Source organism: Natator depressus, chromosome 3 (assembly GCF_965152275.1).
Source record: "Natator depressus isolate rNatDep1 chromosome 3, rNatDep2.hap1, whole genome shotgun sequence".
NCBI lineage: Eukaryota > Metazoa > Chordata > Testudines > Cheloniidae > Natator > Natator depressus.
In genome coordinates this window covers 105099963-105116683 of record NC_134236.1, presented here as the reverse complement: position 1 = coordinate 105116683, position 16721 = coordinate 105099963, and the positions used below count along the sequence as shown (strand labels likewise).

Here is a 16721-nt window from a genome sequence, read left to right as displayed (position 1 = left end):
GACATGTAAAAGCCTGGGGGTGAAGGAGAAGGAACTGAGACTGGGAGCTGGAGTGGGAGTCTGGGACTGGCTGGGCAAGGAGACTAGAAGAAGACACCAGCAGTGAAAAAATCAGATTCAACAGGGAGTTTAGGTAGAGAGATTGGGACTGAGAGCCCATGGGGAACGTGGGTGGGAGAGCAAGTGGAGGTTCAATTTGGGGAAAGAGGTAGATTGGTAGAGCCGTGCGTGGATACAAAAATGTGAATCCGCATCCGAGCCGCAAAAATTGTTTGTGGATATCCACATCCGCGGATGCGGATAGCAGCAGATATCCGTGGATTTGCAGGGCTCTACTTACCATGGCCGGGCTGAGGCTCCCGCTGCTGGAGCCTGGTCGGGGAGAATCACGCAGGCAGCTGTGGGGAGCCCGCGGAGAGTTGCGGACCCTCCACCTGCCCTCAGCCGGGCGGGGAGCCTGCAGGCAGGGACACGGCCGGGGGCGGCTTTCTGCCCCCCCCCCCCACCCCCCCGGCCACACACCACAGGCAGGTGGAGAGACCCAGGCTCCCCACAGCTGCCAACGGCGCTCCCTGACCTGGCTCCGGATATCTGCGGATATAAAGCGGATACCCACTGATTTGCAGGGCTCTATAGGTTGGATGGCACACTGGCAGTGGGGAACTGGGTATGGCTGCACCAGGAGACTGGGACTGGAAGTGGGGGAGACTGGGATGGGGAGTCTAGCATGGCCAAGAAAGGAGACTGGGACTGTGATGAAAAACCTAAGGAGTGAAGACTGGGACTGGCTAAGTGAGGAAAACGTGCCTAGAATGAATAGCAAGGGATGGGGAAGAGAGAGGACTGAGACAAGGACAGGTTGGAGGGAATGGGCAAAAGAGTCTGTGCCCACTAGAGCACACTCCCCTCCAGAACTTGCAACAGAACCAACATTCCCGGCTCTCTCCACCACTCACTGTCAGCAAATATCTAGAAAACCAACTGGCAAAGTGTCCCATCCCCCTCTAATGCTGGTACACATAGAGAATGACAACACACTGCTTTCAGTTACTCCATTAGCTCAAGTGGCAGTCGTCTGTGCAGTGGATCTAATGTATGTAACCCTTCTGATGACCCATGTGGGGGGTCAATATGGTGCCATATGATGGATTTTTTTTTCAGATTGCTTTAAAAAAAAACCTAGGAAATTACACACACAAAAAACTATGTTAAAAGAACATTATTAAGGTTGCATAGGTGGTGGAACTAGGAGTGCTACCACACCCCCCTGTCTTGAAGTGGATTCCATTATCTATAGGGTTTACAGTTTGGTTCAATGTCTCTGAGCCACCCCCACTATAAACATTGTTCCAGCGCCCTGTAAGGTTGGAAAGTCAAACACTCAGAAGTTAGGAAAGGCCAGAATTAAGGTTGCCTGTGGCAAAAAAAATAAAATAAATAAACGATGAGTGTATAAATATAGGCTACTGTAATGGATAAATGTCTCATGTATACACATAGGCTATGATAATGGATAGGCATAAGGGATTGAACTGAGGTTGCACACGGTCAGTGCTTGATTTTACGACCTTACTAAGACTCTTTCAAAGTAGCTGTTGTGTGTGTCATTAAACAGTTTGCCCTGTTTGGCCTTCTTAAACAGCACCACCGATTATTGTGAGACCCCCTATTAAAAAAACCCCCCACCAGGCCTCTGATGCAATTTCCTCAACAGCCCCATGGGGTCCTGAATTGCGCTTCATCGAGCAGCCCCACCTGACCAGCCTCCTTCAGATCCAAATTCCACCGAGTTTCGCAGCGTCTTTACGGGCCGCACGCGCTTGCCCCCGCTCCCAGCCGCGGGACGCCTGCCCCCGCTAGTCTCTCCCGCGGCCCGGCGGGGCAGCCAGGCCCCTTGCCTGCCTGCCTGCCCTGCTCCAGCTCTGCGGGGGGCCGGGGCTGCGCGGGGGAGCGAGCAGGAGGCAGGCGCACGGCGGCTCCGCCCCTGCCGCCGAGTGTTTACGGCTCTCCACCTGCACCGAGCAGCAGCAGCCTCGGCGGCGGCGGCGGCGCGCCCGGAGCGGGAGGGACCCAAGTGTTGCCGGGGGAGCTGCAGCCTGCGCTCGCTGCTGAGGTGGCCAGACCTTCCCGCCCCATGTGCGCCCCCAGGTCCTGGAGGCGGGCGGGAGCACCCTGGCTCTTCATGCTGCAGCTGCTCCTGCCTTCTCCCGGGGCGCAAGGTAGGCTGGAGCCGCTCTTTCCCCCTCCGCTCTCTGCCCCGTTCCCTGGGCACGTGCAGGCTGGGGCCCGGGTGTGCGCGTCTCCCCCTCTCTCGGGCTGGGGACCTGAACTCGCTCCTTTTAGGTTTCAGCTCTTGGAGGGTTTTGTCCCGTGGGATCCAGTTGCAGCTAAGCACGTTTTAGTGGAGTGGCTCTCCAGATCCCATCTAATTAGTGGCTCCATGAGACCGCCCATATTATCATATTAATTATTAGATGAAATCCCCAGATCCAAGGGCTTGATCCTGTAAATGTTTAGGGGTCTGAGTAGCTTTGCTCATGGGAAGCACTTGAGCCAAATGGGACAGCTCACAAAAGTGAACTTACTCACTGGCTAGGTGTTCACAGGAGTAGCCCCTGTGGTCCCAATCCTGGAGCTGTGCAGCAGCAGAGGTCTGTCCATTTGGATTCAGCAGCAGCATCTGGACCTATGTTTTGCAAGTTGCAGCTTGCTTTCTGTAATGGACATAAATGAATCCAAACATCCTGAACTTTGGGTAGGCTTGGGGATTCAGCCCTGGGAGTTTGAGAGTGTTTGGAATGATGATTTTGATGCTGTCCATTATACCTATGAACTTCCTATTTGAAGTTCGTATCCAGGCTTTTATTTCAAACCCTTGTCTGACAATAATGAAGGGGGGGAAAGATGACTAGGTAACAAAAGGGCAGATAGATCACTCACCTAAGCCTCTCTTATCTAAAAATAATCATTGGCATAAAGCATAACTTGTTTTTTGTTTTTTTGTTTTTTTTAGTTTTACAAAAAATTGGAAGTGCCACTAAACCAACGAATAAAGGGACACTTACAGTTTAAATATCATATGTAAACAAATTTCCTTACTAGTGTTACTAATAACACTGTAGACTGAATGTAAAGATTTTTAAACTACAGTACCCTAAGCACTTCTCTGGGCTCTTTGTTTACCTTTAGCATACCTTTCATATGAGACAATAAAATAAATTTCTCTTTTGTTTATAGTTAGTTTCACTTTCAGGTTCTCTAGCCTGCAGGATTTCAAATGCTACAGGGGATAGTAGTATTTTAAAAGAACTGTTTTCACTGGATTTTTTTTTTTAATTTATTGGTTTCAGGTTTGATTAAAAGTGTATGTTTACCAAATGTAAATTTTGAGCCAAAGGTAAATTCATGGAGCCCCTTTGAAATATTATTTAGATGGGTTGGTGCCCAAAATATTCCAGGTACTTGCCAATCATAGAAGAAGACAGTCCCAAAGAGTATTCACGCTGAATGCACAAGAGAGAGATAAAGGGAACGGAGACAACATATAGACAAACTGGTCAGGTCAGTGATAGTTACACACATTAGTTCCTGTTTTGTTTTAAACTATCCCCAACCCCTTCTTCCCCAAACCATTATTGGTTCCTGACTCAGCTCTCATCTACATTGTGGTGTTATAGAAAACAAACAAATAAACCGTAAAACCCTGGCTAACCTATGCCAGTATTCTCCTGGATCCTCCCTCAACACAGCAACCCCAGCCTCTCACCCTGAACCGTTCCCATATCTCCCTGCTGAGAATCACCCTTCTTTTGCCCAAGTCAAAAGGAACCACAGTGAAGGAAGCAATAAAAACCACTTAGATAGAAAACACCCAGAATTGTTTCTAAGAGTACTGGTGACTTTAGCTTTTCTATTTGCAGGTGATGTTACCTAGGGCATGCCTTGGAGGTGTGATTCCTAGCATGGATTGACAGAGTTGAGTTAGCGTGCTAAAAATAGCAGAGTAGAAGTTGCTGCACTGGTGGCGGCTTGGGCTGGCCACCAGAGCCCGGACTCAGCAGGGGTCAGGCAGGCTTGGACTCAGGCCGCTAGTCCAAGCTGCCACTAATGTAGCAATATCCACACTGCTATGTTTAGCATCCTAGCTCAATCAGAACTAGTGTGAGTCTGTCTGCCCATGATGGGAATCACACCTCTCAGCTGCTGTGCAGACGTACCCTTAGTGCCAAGGCCTGCAGTGCATGCTCAGTCCTTACTCAGACTGAGGTCACTGGGAGCCTTGCCTGTGTAAGGATAGCAGGATTGGGCCCTTCGACTGCACAGTGCTGAGGATCTATGAGAGCCTGATCCTCATCTCGCACTGGTGTACATCAAGAGTAATTCCCTTGAAGTCAGTGAGCTAAATGCTCTGAGAGGGAAATTGGGCCCATGCTGCTTAGCATATGACAAGAATCTTTTTGCACCTCTAAGCTAAAATAGCTCAAAGAATTCTAGATGTTAGGACTGGAAGTGAACCTTTGGAAACCTAGTTCATCTTGCTCCATTTCACTACTGCCAGTCTCCACAACACTAACGCCCAGATGCTCCAATGTATTTCGATACCTAATTTGCATTGATTTCCTTGGAAGTTAAGCACCTTTGAGGATCTGGGCCTAAACCCAAAGGGCTTGATTCTGCTCCCATTTCAATCCATAGCCAAACTCCTGTTGGTTCCAAGAGAAACAGAATTGCCCATAAGTGTGTTTATCCTGGATGCTTTTGAATATGTTTTGTGATGGTGTCTGTTACCTCTGTTCTATTTTGTTATAGAATCATAGAACTGGAAGGGACCTCGAGAGGTCATCTAGTCCAGTCCCCTGCATCTATGGTTTTGAAATTCTTTTTTAATAAGAGTTCACAGTGTGCACTCTATTTGACACAGCTCATTTCCTTTTGGGTAATTAATTGTCTGTTCTTCATCAACTTTAATCCATTAACCCTGACATTTCAGTAAATGGAATGCAGGGTCCTCACCCATTTAAATGCATCCATAGGATCTACTTGTCTTCTAGAGACAAGCAGAGAGAGCCCTGGTTTGATTTGGCTCTTCTTAATTGTGGCCTTAATTACCATGCATTGTTTTGATGGCGTTATGGCAGCAGGACTAACTTCCAGTTATTCATGAAATTAGGGCAGTGATGCTGTCAATATAAATCAGTCAGAAATCCCCGGGTATTCAGGAGGGTAGTGAATATTGCTCCTGGTCAAAAGCTAGCACAAAAGTCCTGGAACAATTCTTTTATAAAATTGACATAGAATTGCTTTTTTGATTAATAGAAAATTGTTTTTGCTTTTTATTGTTTGAGGAAGGTTTGTTTGTTTTTTTAAAAAGTGAAGAGTTCTGTTGGTTGCGGGAAATGGCTCCTCAGTGTTCTCCTCCAGCAGAACACGAGAACAGCCACTGGCTGAGAGCATGTTGCCCCAAAATCTCATCTTCATTTGCTTTAAGCATGCCCTCAAATGTCCCGTGTGCAGTCAACCACACGAAGGAATAACAGAGAAGCTGTGCATTTAGCTTCAGGGGTAGAGCCATAGCCTCAGTCCTTCCCTACACTCTGGCAGCACAAGACAACTGGAAAGCTATTTTAATTGGCCTCTCTCAACATTATGCTTCTGTAAAGGAATCCCCATGTGGTGTAGAGCCAGCTGAGCTATTCCGTCCTCCTCTTAACTCTCAGCAGAGGGGTTGTGCCCGCAGCACCTTTCTTGCTGTAGAGAGCCCCTGCTGTCAGACCTGGACAGATGGGCATACTATAGTCCTAAAACTACTTGAGTTGTCCTGAGGGCCTAGTCTGGAACTGGAACAGGCTGGGATTGTTGTTAGAGGCATAAATGTGGTTGAAAGAAAACTTTGCAACTGAGCTGCACAAACTCAGTTCTGGCCTGGTCCAAGAGCTGTCCCATAATTCCTCTACTTTGGATTTTCTGTTGTTTAGCAACCTTCTGTACAACAGAGGAGCAGCAGCATTCAACCTTAATCTGGATTTTTAACTTTCAAATTCACTGATCACCTAGTGTGTTGGGGTAGCGGGGGGTGTTTTTGTGTTTTGTGTTTTTTGTTGGTTTGGTTTGGTCTGGGTTTTTTAGTGCATGGTTCATATAGTAGTTGGATTGTGCTGTGATATTTTAGACATGTCTGAAATTTTAGACATCCCAGTTCTGAAGTCCCATTATCTGATGTTCTGGGCGTGATCTCACAATTATCTGGGTGTCTGTTAAAGGGAGAAATCGCATATGTAATACATTTTAATGCTATGTTAATGAAGGCTTTTTGGTGGAGGGTGGGAAGAGATATTTGTAAATCCATCTTTAATCTCCTCTTAAAAATCTGTCCTCTGGAAAGAGGAGGATTTAGGACCTTTTCTCCCACTCACTGATTTCATTGTTGAATCGGCAAAAAAAGTCAGGAGAATTTAATAAGTTCTTCTTGACCATGTGAGAGCACTCAGCTCTTTTCATGAACAGCTCTGTAAATCCTCCTACCAACATCTTCCCCACCCCACCCCTCTCCAGAAAAACCCCCAACCCATATTTTTTTCATTATAGGAAACAAAAATTAGAAGGGTTGTATCTTCAAAGTGCAAATTCTTTGATGTATTTATTTATTAGTGCTTAAATAGCACTGTAATTGTAGTTTGGGAATACCAGATGAGACCTTCAAAGGTGCCTTCTCAAAATTCCTTCTGATATTTTTGATTGTAATTAAGGCTCCCAAAGGTGTATGGGCTGCCAAATCTGATTTTATTTTCTTTGTGGTTAATCTGCTGCTTTGTTGCTATCAAGACACGTTTTTCATGATTTGGAAAGTAACCAGAATCTGTTAGCACCAAGAAGCAACCCTAGCCATCTCATTAAGTAAACTTGAGGATATGTTTTCCTTTTACAGTCACTGGAGCATTGAAATACACAAAATAGCACTCTGTAATTGTTGTCTGAGAAATAGAGAAGAGCAAGAGGATAAAGGAGCAGAATATTTATTAGCTAACCTAATAACAGTGTCAAATAGAGAATCTCCAATTTAATGCATGCAACATTCATCTAAAAAACAGGCCATTGTGTAGACATACAGTGTATATGCACAAGTCTTTGCAATCCATTGATAAAAACGGAGTTAACCTCAAAATAGGTGTAAGTCACCTGGGGGCATGGATCAGTGGGTCTTAATGGGTTGAGAGAAGACATGGGTTACCGTAAATTGTGAAAGAATGATTTGTTTGATTTAGGTATATCATTCAAGGTGGAAAAATTATGTTGATGACTTAATAAGTGAGATTTTCAGTGGGGAAAACTCAGTAAATTCTAGATTAAAGCTTTCACAGCATCAGAAATTTGACCCCTTTCTGGACATGTAATATTTTGTATTACTCTTAAGTGTACATAGTGCATTCATGCAGCAGGGTTGAATTATGGCTGCTATGGGAACATCCATACCCCCTGTATATTAGGGAAAGGGACTCCGAACCAGCCATAGATCAGCCAATACTCAGGGGAACCCAAGGGTGGGGGGTCTGGCATGACTATTTGGTCTATAATTACATGGTATTCTCAAGCTTTGTGCAGTGGGTTGTGGAGGAAGACAAATTTCATTCAGAAAGAAGAAAAGAGCTGGGTTCAAGAAGTAAAGAGGTGTAGGCATAAGGGAAACTATGTAAGAAAGAAATGCTCTCTGAATACAATCAAGCTGTTCTCTGTTACCTTCTAATCTATATATTTCTCATATGAAACTGTTTCAGTTCATGGTGTGATTCATGCTTTTGACTCTGATTTCCAGAACTAAACACACAAACTACTCTGTTCATTTGAAATAGAAGTAGCTGAGCATAGAAGGCATAGAAACATAAAATAGCAGTGAGGTGTGGAATAAATAAGAAAGCTGGATTTGTATTGCAGCTTCACGTGTCAACATTCAGTTTCAGTTGCTAACTTTACTCTCCCTGGAGTATTGCTCTCTAATGTGATGGCTTTTCTTAATTCCAAGACAAGCATGATCATATGGTATTTGAGTTGTTTGTTTGTTTGTTTGTTTGTTTTTCTGTAGTGGTTTCAGTTCTGTTTGTTTTTATGATTGTGACTTGTGTGGAACTTCATTTTTATTGTTCCTCTACAAGAGAATATTGAAAACTTACAAACTATGTCATTGCTGTTGGAGATTTTGTTACTTTTGGGGAACTCCTACTAATAATATGTGACCAATGATTAAGAGAGAGAAAAACACCTGTTTTAAGTAAAGATGGGAATCCAAAACAAAGCTCCAGATCCAGACCAAACTGAAGAAGCTCAGATTTGTATCTGGATTTTACACTTCAGTGTATATATTTCTAGATTTAAATAAGCCTTTGTTTGAAGATTTTTGTTTAGAAGATATATAGGTCAGATTCTGTGTTGAACTAGCTGCTCCAGCAATGTAAAGGGGCTTTATCCAATCTGCCTGGCCTGCACAAAGCACTTCCCGACTGATAGAATGGCTCTACCCCAACGCTTCTCCCAGCCCTTAGCGTAGGGGGCATGACCAGAGCACACTGGACTCCTGTTCTTCTCTGCTACCCACAGCTCCTGAGGCTACTCTGACCAGGGGCCACAGGCAAGCCCTTGGATGAACTTGGACTATAAGAAGCACAGAGGTGACATAAAGCCCTATTTGCCCCCTCCGTTTTCCTCCTCTGTTCCCAGGCTGAGCATAGGAATGGCATAAGAGAGATCAGACTGGTAGAGTGTTACTTTGCTGGGTGTATAGAACCTTGAATCCGCTTACAGCGATCTCTATATTTCAGCTTGAGTACAACGTGAAAATATAGACATCAAGGAATGGGGATCTGAGCATTTAGATAAAAGGAGATCATTTTTCTATTAGATTCTCAGGGGATTCCAAGAACTGTCAGACACTGTGAAGGTAGTAAGTGTTCTTGCCTGTGGTTTGCATAAGACTTAACTGTTCTTAACTTATCGTTCGCTGTCTCATCTGAAAGTACAGCAGTATCCTGTTTTTGCAGTGTATAATGTTTGAACTGATGATGTACAGGATGTAGATCAGAAATGTTTAAAAGCGGCTATGCTCTAGGAAGGCGGAGGCACGTGTGGTTGCTCATGGAGGTTTGGACATAAACAGGGGCGGTGAGTTATATGGGCCCGTGGTGCCCATGCTCCAGCAATATTCAGGGCACGGGGGCCCGGCTCCAGCAATGTTCGGGGCCAGGTCTCTCCCCTGGCCCTGCCTGCCACCCCCGCACACCTGCCCCGAGCGTCCCTGCCTGCACCCTGGGCATTGGGCAACTGCCCCCTGCAGCTCTGCGCTGTGCTCCACTCTGCCGGCTCCTGGCATCAACTGCCGCCGCAGGGTCCTAGTGCCCCCCATCCACTAGTGCCAGGGCAGGCTGACCCTGCCCCTGCCCTTCCACCTTGGACGGATGGACCCTTCCCTTTTCTGGCAGGACCCTCCACCAGCACAGGGGTCCCCCTGCCCACAGTCACCAGTCCTGCCCCACTCTGGGCAAGGGGCAGCCCTATCCCCAGTGAGGCTACAGTGAGGAGCAGCAGCAGGAGAGGAGGCACACATGTGATGGCAGCCCCTCCCCTCCCCCCCGGCACCCACCACAGGGGGGGCGAGGGGGCTTCCTGGACCTGAGAGGGGCCCTGGGAGCACATGCACTGACAGTGGTGTGAGGTGAATGTGCTTCCGGGAGGGGAGAGGGGGCCCTTCCCCCGGACCTCGCTGCTGCTCGGGGGGAGTCCTCTCGGGCCCCAGACTGGGGGAAGCCTGCCTGCACCCCAAACTCCTCAATCCCTGGCCCCACCCCAGAGCCCACACCCCCAGCCAGAGCCCTCATCGCCCCACACCCCAACCCTCTGCCCCAGCCCTGAGCCCCCTCCTGTACCATGAACCCCTCATCCCCAGCCCCACCTGCAGTCCTCACCCCTGCACCCCAACCCTCTGCCTGAGCCCCTCCTATGCCCTGAAACCTTCATCACCAGCCCCACCCCAGAGCCCACACATTTTTACATTATTTAAAAAAAATATATTGGCTTACAAGGCAGGTGTGGGGGGGGGGGGGGAGGAGACGTGGACCTATTCTGGGCACCGCCAAAAATTATACAAACCTGCCGTCCCTGGATAAAAAGGTGGCAGACCAAAGTGGGGATGAAGCTGTTCAACTCTCCAAATTTAATTCAACCTTGGATAGCTTTATAGACAAGACTTGGCAGTATTTCAGGTTTCACCATCCAAGAATCGTAGCCTTTTACTGATCATAGCAAGTACAGTAGTTAAGGTTTTGTCTGGAAAGTAACTGAAATATGTGTACCCTGCCCTCAGACCACCCCCGGTCAGTGTAAAACATTCTCTCTGCTCCTACTGTATAGATTTATTTTATTAAAGGTATTTTTTTGCTGCTGTTACTCTAGTATCTGTATGTAACAGAAGCAGATGGTTTAGGCTAAATACCTCCCCGTTTATGATTCCATGTTCAGCAACAGTCACTTAAAACTGTGGGCTAATTAAAAACAGCAGCAGATTATAAAAATAATCGTAAAGCACTTTTAATATCCACTTTTCATATACATTGCTAAAAACAATGCTTCAGCTATAAATAGATGGCTCGTTATATTGCTATATAAAGCAGCAGGGACAGAAGCATTTAGTGTCTCAGATCACCCTGGACTCCTCCCTGCAGCAGAATGAAATGAATGTTTGGACACCTCAACAGTTTTTTCCTGCGTGTTATCAGAGAGCAATTGCTTAACCTGAGAATTCAGTACTCCTTTCCTTGAGGCTTATGTGGCAACCCAGGTTCTTCTCACACAATTACCTTTCACCGCACCAGTGAGCAAGGCTAGTTCAGACAAGTTGACAAACCTGAGGCATCAGGGGGACTTGGATTTGAGGGTGAGGGGACCAGGTTTGCCAGATGTGATTGTGTCACATGCTCCATGTGTCTGGAAGCTTGAATGTCAGGCACAAGGAGGAGAAAGGAGTTGTGTGCATATCGAACAGTGAAAAGCACCCTGATGTTATGAACTGAAGGATGATGCTTTCAAATCTACTGGGATACTTCCAGCTGGCCTCTAATTTCATGTGAGAGATCACAACATAACAAAGTTGTTGAGCTCACCGTGTAGGAAAAAACTGTAGTGCTCTTCTGGGACAGACGGGGAGATAGGAAGGTGTTGGGACTAATTCTCTGGGTTGAAAATGACACAGAGCAGTGGTTCCTCTTGCACTACCTGCTATTTGGCTGCTGGCCTTAGGAGAATTGATAGATGTTTAGCTCGTATATGTTCCCTGCAGACGCTGAATTGAGAGTGCTCTGCTCTGCTGGGCTGGATCAGAGGGAGGGAGTTGCTGTCTCCCAGAATAGTATCCTGCCATTTGCAAGCCTAGCTAGAGGCTGGAGATAGATGCTCAAGGAGATTGTTTTGCTGTCTTTCAACCTGGCATACCAGACTGACCTGATAGTTTTGCTGCCTGCAATAGGTCAGGAGATGGAGAAGCCTTAGTTAGGCTTATGGGCCATTTTTGTCTCTGGGATTCTAAGCTAGAGAGGAGTATTGAACTGACACCTTGGAGGAGCAATGAGCCTGGAGAATTGTGGGGGGTGGGGAGCAAGGTCTCACGTACCATCCAGAAGCTTGATCCTAGGTCGAGGAACAGGTGGAGATTCAGGCATAGAAGTTTAACTCGATAAATTAACTCTAATTTCACAGGAGCAAAAACTCTAGTCCAGAGAAAGCTTTGTTAATAGGTCAAATAATAAGGTCAGAAACATCCTTCAGGCAATAAATACAAAGTTATCAATTTTAACTGGACCATTGTTGCTAAATGGATAATAGTGCTCTGCAGCGTGAGCATCATAACCATTCTTTGCTGAGGACATGTGCAAAGAGAGGCTCATTCTAGTGCCCCATATGTATAATTTAGGAGGTGGTCCAGCAGATCCATGTTCAAAAATCAGATTATAACTTTCATGAAGACTCGAACTCTTTGCTCACTAAAAGTGCAAAACACAAGCTAATTCCTGAAGCACACCTTCGTTCCAGCCTTGAGAATTTTGAAAAATATTATTCCAAGTTCAGACATCCTCACACAAAACCTTTCTGTTTCCTGGCTGAATCTGTGTTTTTGGTAGCAGAAGGTGGTGTCCTGTATTGGGGCACTGGAAGCTCATGTTTTTGGATGTTGTTAGTGGTGATAAAGGGGCAATGCTAAGTGTAGTTGAGAGAGGTATGAAAAATATTCATAAATGGTTACTTACATGGGGTTGTTTTTTTTTCACATTTTGTTATAAATTCAAAATAAACCTTTTTCTGAAAAACTGCTGGTGTATAAGACTTATTTTTTTAGGAATGGGCCATTTTTATTTATCTTTAGGCAAAAATAGTTTTGCTTTTAAAACATACAGAAATTCAGTTTTAGCTCTTTCCATTGCAAAAAGTCATTTTTGCCAACATTGAATGTGAAACTGCTCAAATCTGAAAAGAGCATTGTATTTAATATCACACAAACACCCTTTACATTTTACAACAACTAGTCTGAAGCCAGTACTGACTTTCCATCACTTGAATTCAAAATAAAGCAATAGAGACTGACCATAACAACTTTCCCCTTAATTACCCCTTAATTACCGAGTGTGCCTCAAGCAAATGACTTTGCAGGCAGCCTAGGGTTTGGTTGAACCAACCCTGCCAGTGAGTTGGAGCAAACATGACAAGTGCAGTGACAAACAATCGGCTTGTTTCACCCTGTCAGCAAAGTTAGCCAAAAAGAATAGTCATGCCTCGGTTCCAAGATGTCTGCCTCCACCACCACCTCCCCAGGAGCCAGTCCCAGCAACCCTTCCAGAGGGCTGGATGCATTGGCTTCTTCTCTCCTCTGGCCTGTGGATGACCCCACACTGCCCTGGAGTCTGTCAGCAGCCCCTCAACTAATGCTGCCTTTCCCCAGCATGTGTCTCCATATCTTGGAGCCCTGCTGAAGCAAAGAACTTTGAGCCCTCCTCTGCCTTCTTCCACTTTCTCATCACAAATCCTGTGCTTGTCTTCCCCCTTCTAGGCCTTCTGCCGCATCACACCTTTCCCCTCTCTCTCTGATTTCCAACATCTCTCTCCCTTTACACCAGCTCTTTTCCTGCTATTGCTTCAGTGCCTCCTCCCGCTGCTCAGTCTTGTCTTCACATACAGTGCTACAGTAACGGTGCCGCTGCAGCGCTTTGGGGAAGATGCTACTATGCTGATGAGAGAGCTTCTCCCATCTGTGTAGTTAATCCACCCGCCTAAGAAGCGGTAGCTGTGTCGACGGGGAGAAGCTCTCCATTTAACAAAGCGCTGTCTCCGAGGGGGGTTAAGTCAGAATAACTGAATTGCTCAGGGAGATGTGTTTCTCACACCCTTGAGCGACATAGTTATACCAGTATAGGTCTGTAGTGTAGACCTGGCCTCGGTCTTTGGCCTTATAACTCTGTTTTGGTCCCTGCCTTCTCATTTACCAGCCACAGAACTGTAGCAGCACATGAGAGAAGATATAGCTGCGCTATGACTTCTACAAGCTACATATCATTCTCTTCCTCCCGTCCTGTACTGGATTCTTTTGAGAGTGCCACTTGTAATGCTCCCGATGGTGACACAAAAGCATGAGAACCAATCTCAGGGCAGATTGATTAAAAAAACAGGGCATAAACCCCTAATTGGTTGTGAGTTGTAAGCTGAGATTTCACCCACCACCTGCAAGCTCTGCAGGCTCTTTAGCAGTTTTAACAAGGAGTCTCAGACAGTCCCCTTGGATATTCCGGTCTGTCTTGCCATCCACATGAGCGTATCTCTGTGATAGGATTGCTCCATACACCAAGAATCACAGAAATATTCAGTTTACTCCTGATTCCAAAGGACTAGTCACTTAGCCCAGGTCAATTGCACTTTAGGTCTCATACCAAAGACCACGCTTGTAGCCAATCCTATAATAAGCTATATGAAGATGTATTAAATAGGAAAAGGAAATTAGAGAGTTATTTAAAGGTTAAAACAAGTGAACCTAGACACACAAATGAGTTACAGTCCTAGGTTTCAAAAGCTACTATATATAGGCTTCTATAATCAGCAAGTGCTGTTTGACCTTTAGGGCTAAGACAGGCTAAGCAGCTGGGGATCTCTTGCTTATGCCTAGAAACACCTTGCCTTCCATCCAGAGTCCAAGCGGCATTTAGATCCCTAGTTACTTTTGTATGGGGTTTTATATCCCCCTCCTTCCATGTGCTCTGAGCTGCAAACTCAGCTGATGGAAGGAGTCCACTAGCATGACTCATCTTCACGGGGAGGTGAGCAGAACAAAAAGAGTCTGAGTTCTTTTTTTGATGATTCCTCTATCCAGATGTGGAGAGTTTCCAGTTGTAAGATCCAGCCATCACCTGCCTGTTATTGATTGGCCTCCTCTTTTGGGAGGGGCATAACAATTTATGTAGAAAAGCAGCTCTTCACACTAATTAATGTCCCTCTCCTGTATGGCGATGCATACAATTACAGAGGCTCACAATACAATCGCTTAAGTATTACATAACAATATGGAACACAAATATTATGAGTAAGATTAAAGCATGCAATAGAGTCTAAATACTGAACACATCCTTATCATTCTAATGCCTATTTTTCTATATTAACCTACAAGTGAGCCAGCCAGATTCCAACTGTGTAGTTGTCACTGTCCAGTTGAGACATGGGAACCTTGGCATGAGCTGGTGCCTGGTCTGGCAGTGCCACATTAGTACATAGAGGAGACCAACTCCACTCCATTGGAAATCAGGTCACTTTTTTAAATGCCTAAACATAGTTTTAGGTGCCATAGCTCAGGGGTTAGCGAATTGGCCTAGTAAACCAAGGATCACAAGTTCAGATCTGCCTGGGTAGCAGTTTCTGTTGCGCCCCCTGTCAAGTCGTTCATTGGCTACTCTCTCTACTCAATGGGAGGAGGGGGACAAAACAGAAAATGTGGAAATGGCAGAAGTGCTAAATGAGTTTTGGTTTTCACCAAAAAGGTTAGTAGTGATTGGATGTCTAACAGAGTGAACTCCAGTGAAAATGAGGTGGGATCAGAGGCTAAAATAGGGAGAGAACAAGTTAAAAATTACTTAGACAAGTTAGATGTCTTCAAATCATCAGGGCCTGATGAAATACATCCTCCTAGAATATTTGAGGAGCTGACTGAAGACTTAGCTGACGCATTAGCAATTAATCTTTGAAAAGTTATGGAAGACGGAAGAGATTCCATTGGCCTGGAAAAGAGCAAATATAGTGCCAATCTATAAAAAGGGAAATAAGGACAACCCGGGGAATTGGACTGGTCAGCTTAACTTCAGTACCCAGAAAGATAATGGAGCAAATAATTAAGCAATCAATTTGTAAACACCTAGAAGATAATGAGGTGATAAGTAACAGCATGGATTTGTCAAGAACAAATTGTGTCATACCAACCTAATAGCTTTCTTTCATAGGGTAACAAGCCTTGTGGGTAGAGGGGGAGCAATAGATGTGGTATACCTTGAATTTACCAAGGATTTTGATACTGTCTCGCATGACCTTCTCATAAACAAACTAGGGGACTGTAACTTATATGGAGCTACTATAAGGCAGGTGCATAACTGTTTGAAAAACCATTCCCAGAGAGTAGTTATCAGTGGCTCACAGTCAAGCTGGAAGAGCATATGGAGAAGGGTCCTACAAGGATCAGTTGTGGGTCCAGTTCTGTTCAATATCTTCATCACTGATTTAGATAATGGCATAGAGAGTACACTCATAAAGTTTGCGGATGATACCAAGCTGGGAGGAGTTGCAAGTGCTTTGGAGGAAAGGATTAAAACTCAGAATGATCTGGACAAACTGGAGAAATAGTTTGAAGTAAATAGGATGAAATTCAATAAGGACAAATGCAAAGTACTCCACTTAGGAAGGAACAATCATTTGCCCACATACAAAATGGGAAATGACTGCCTAGGAAGGAGTACTGTAGAGAGGGATCTGAGGGTCATAGTGGACCACAAGCTAAATATGAGTCAACAGTGAAACACTTGCCAAAAAAAACATCATCATTCTGGGATGTATTAGTTAGCAGGTGTGTTGTAAGCAAGACACAAGAAGTAATCCGCTCTACTCCGTGCTGATTAGGCTTCAACTGAAGTATTGTGTCTAGTGCTGGGTGCCACATTTCAGGTAAGATGTGGACAAACTGGAGAAAGTCCAGAGAAGAACAACGATTATTTAAAGATCTAGAAAACATGATCTGAGGGAAGATTGAAAAAGTTGGGTTTGTTTAGTCTGGAGAAGACTGAGAGGGTACGTGATTACAGTTTTCAAATACATAAAATGTCACAAGGAGGATGGAGAAAAATTGTTCTTCTTAACCTCTGAGGACACGACAAGAAGCTTAAATTGCAGCAAGGGCGGTTTACGTTGGACATTAGGGAAAACTTCCTAACTGTCAGGGTGGTTAAGCACTGGAATAAATTGCCCAGAGAGGTTGTGGAATCTCAGTTATTGGAGATTTTTAAGAGCAGGTTAGACAAACATCTGTCAAGGCTGGTCTAGATAATACTTAGTCCTGGTATGAGTGCAGGGGACTGGTCTAGATGATCTCTCAAGGTCCCTTCCAGTCCTACGATTCTATGATTCTGTAATACAAACAATAAATTATTTTGTTTTGAAGGCAG

At 45.2% G+C, this 16721-nt stretch overlaps 1 protein-coding gene across 1 annotated transcript in view; it reads left to right on the top strand.

Annotated features, from left to right (window-relative positions):
- Window positions 1-2072: 2072 nt before the first annotated feature.
- The window catches only part of IL20RA (interleukin 20 receptor subunit alpha), a 38375-nt gene continuing 23726 nt past the window's right edge, over window positions 2073-16721 (top strand). The window contains exon 1 of the mRNA XM_074946967.1: window positions 2073-2219. Within this exon, the coding sequence (XP_074803068.1) occupies window positions 2135-2219 (85 nt within the window). The 5' untranslated portion in view covers window positions 2073-2134. The remainder of the gene's footprint in view (window positions 2220-16721) is intronic.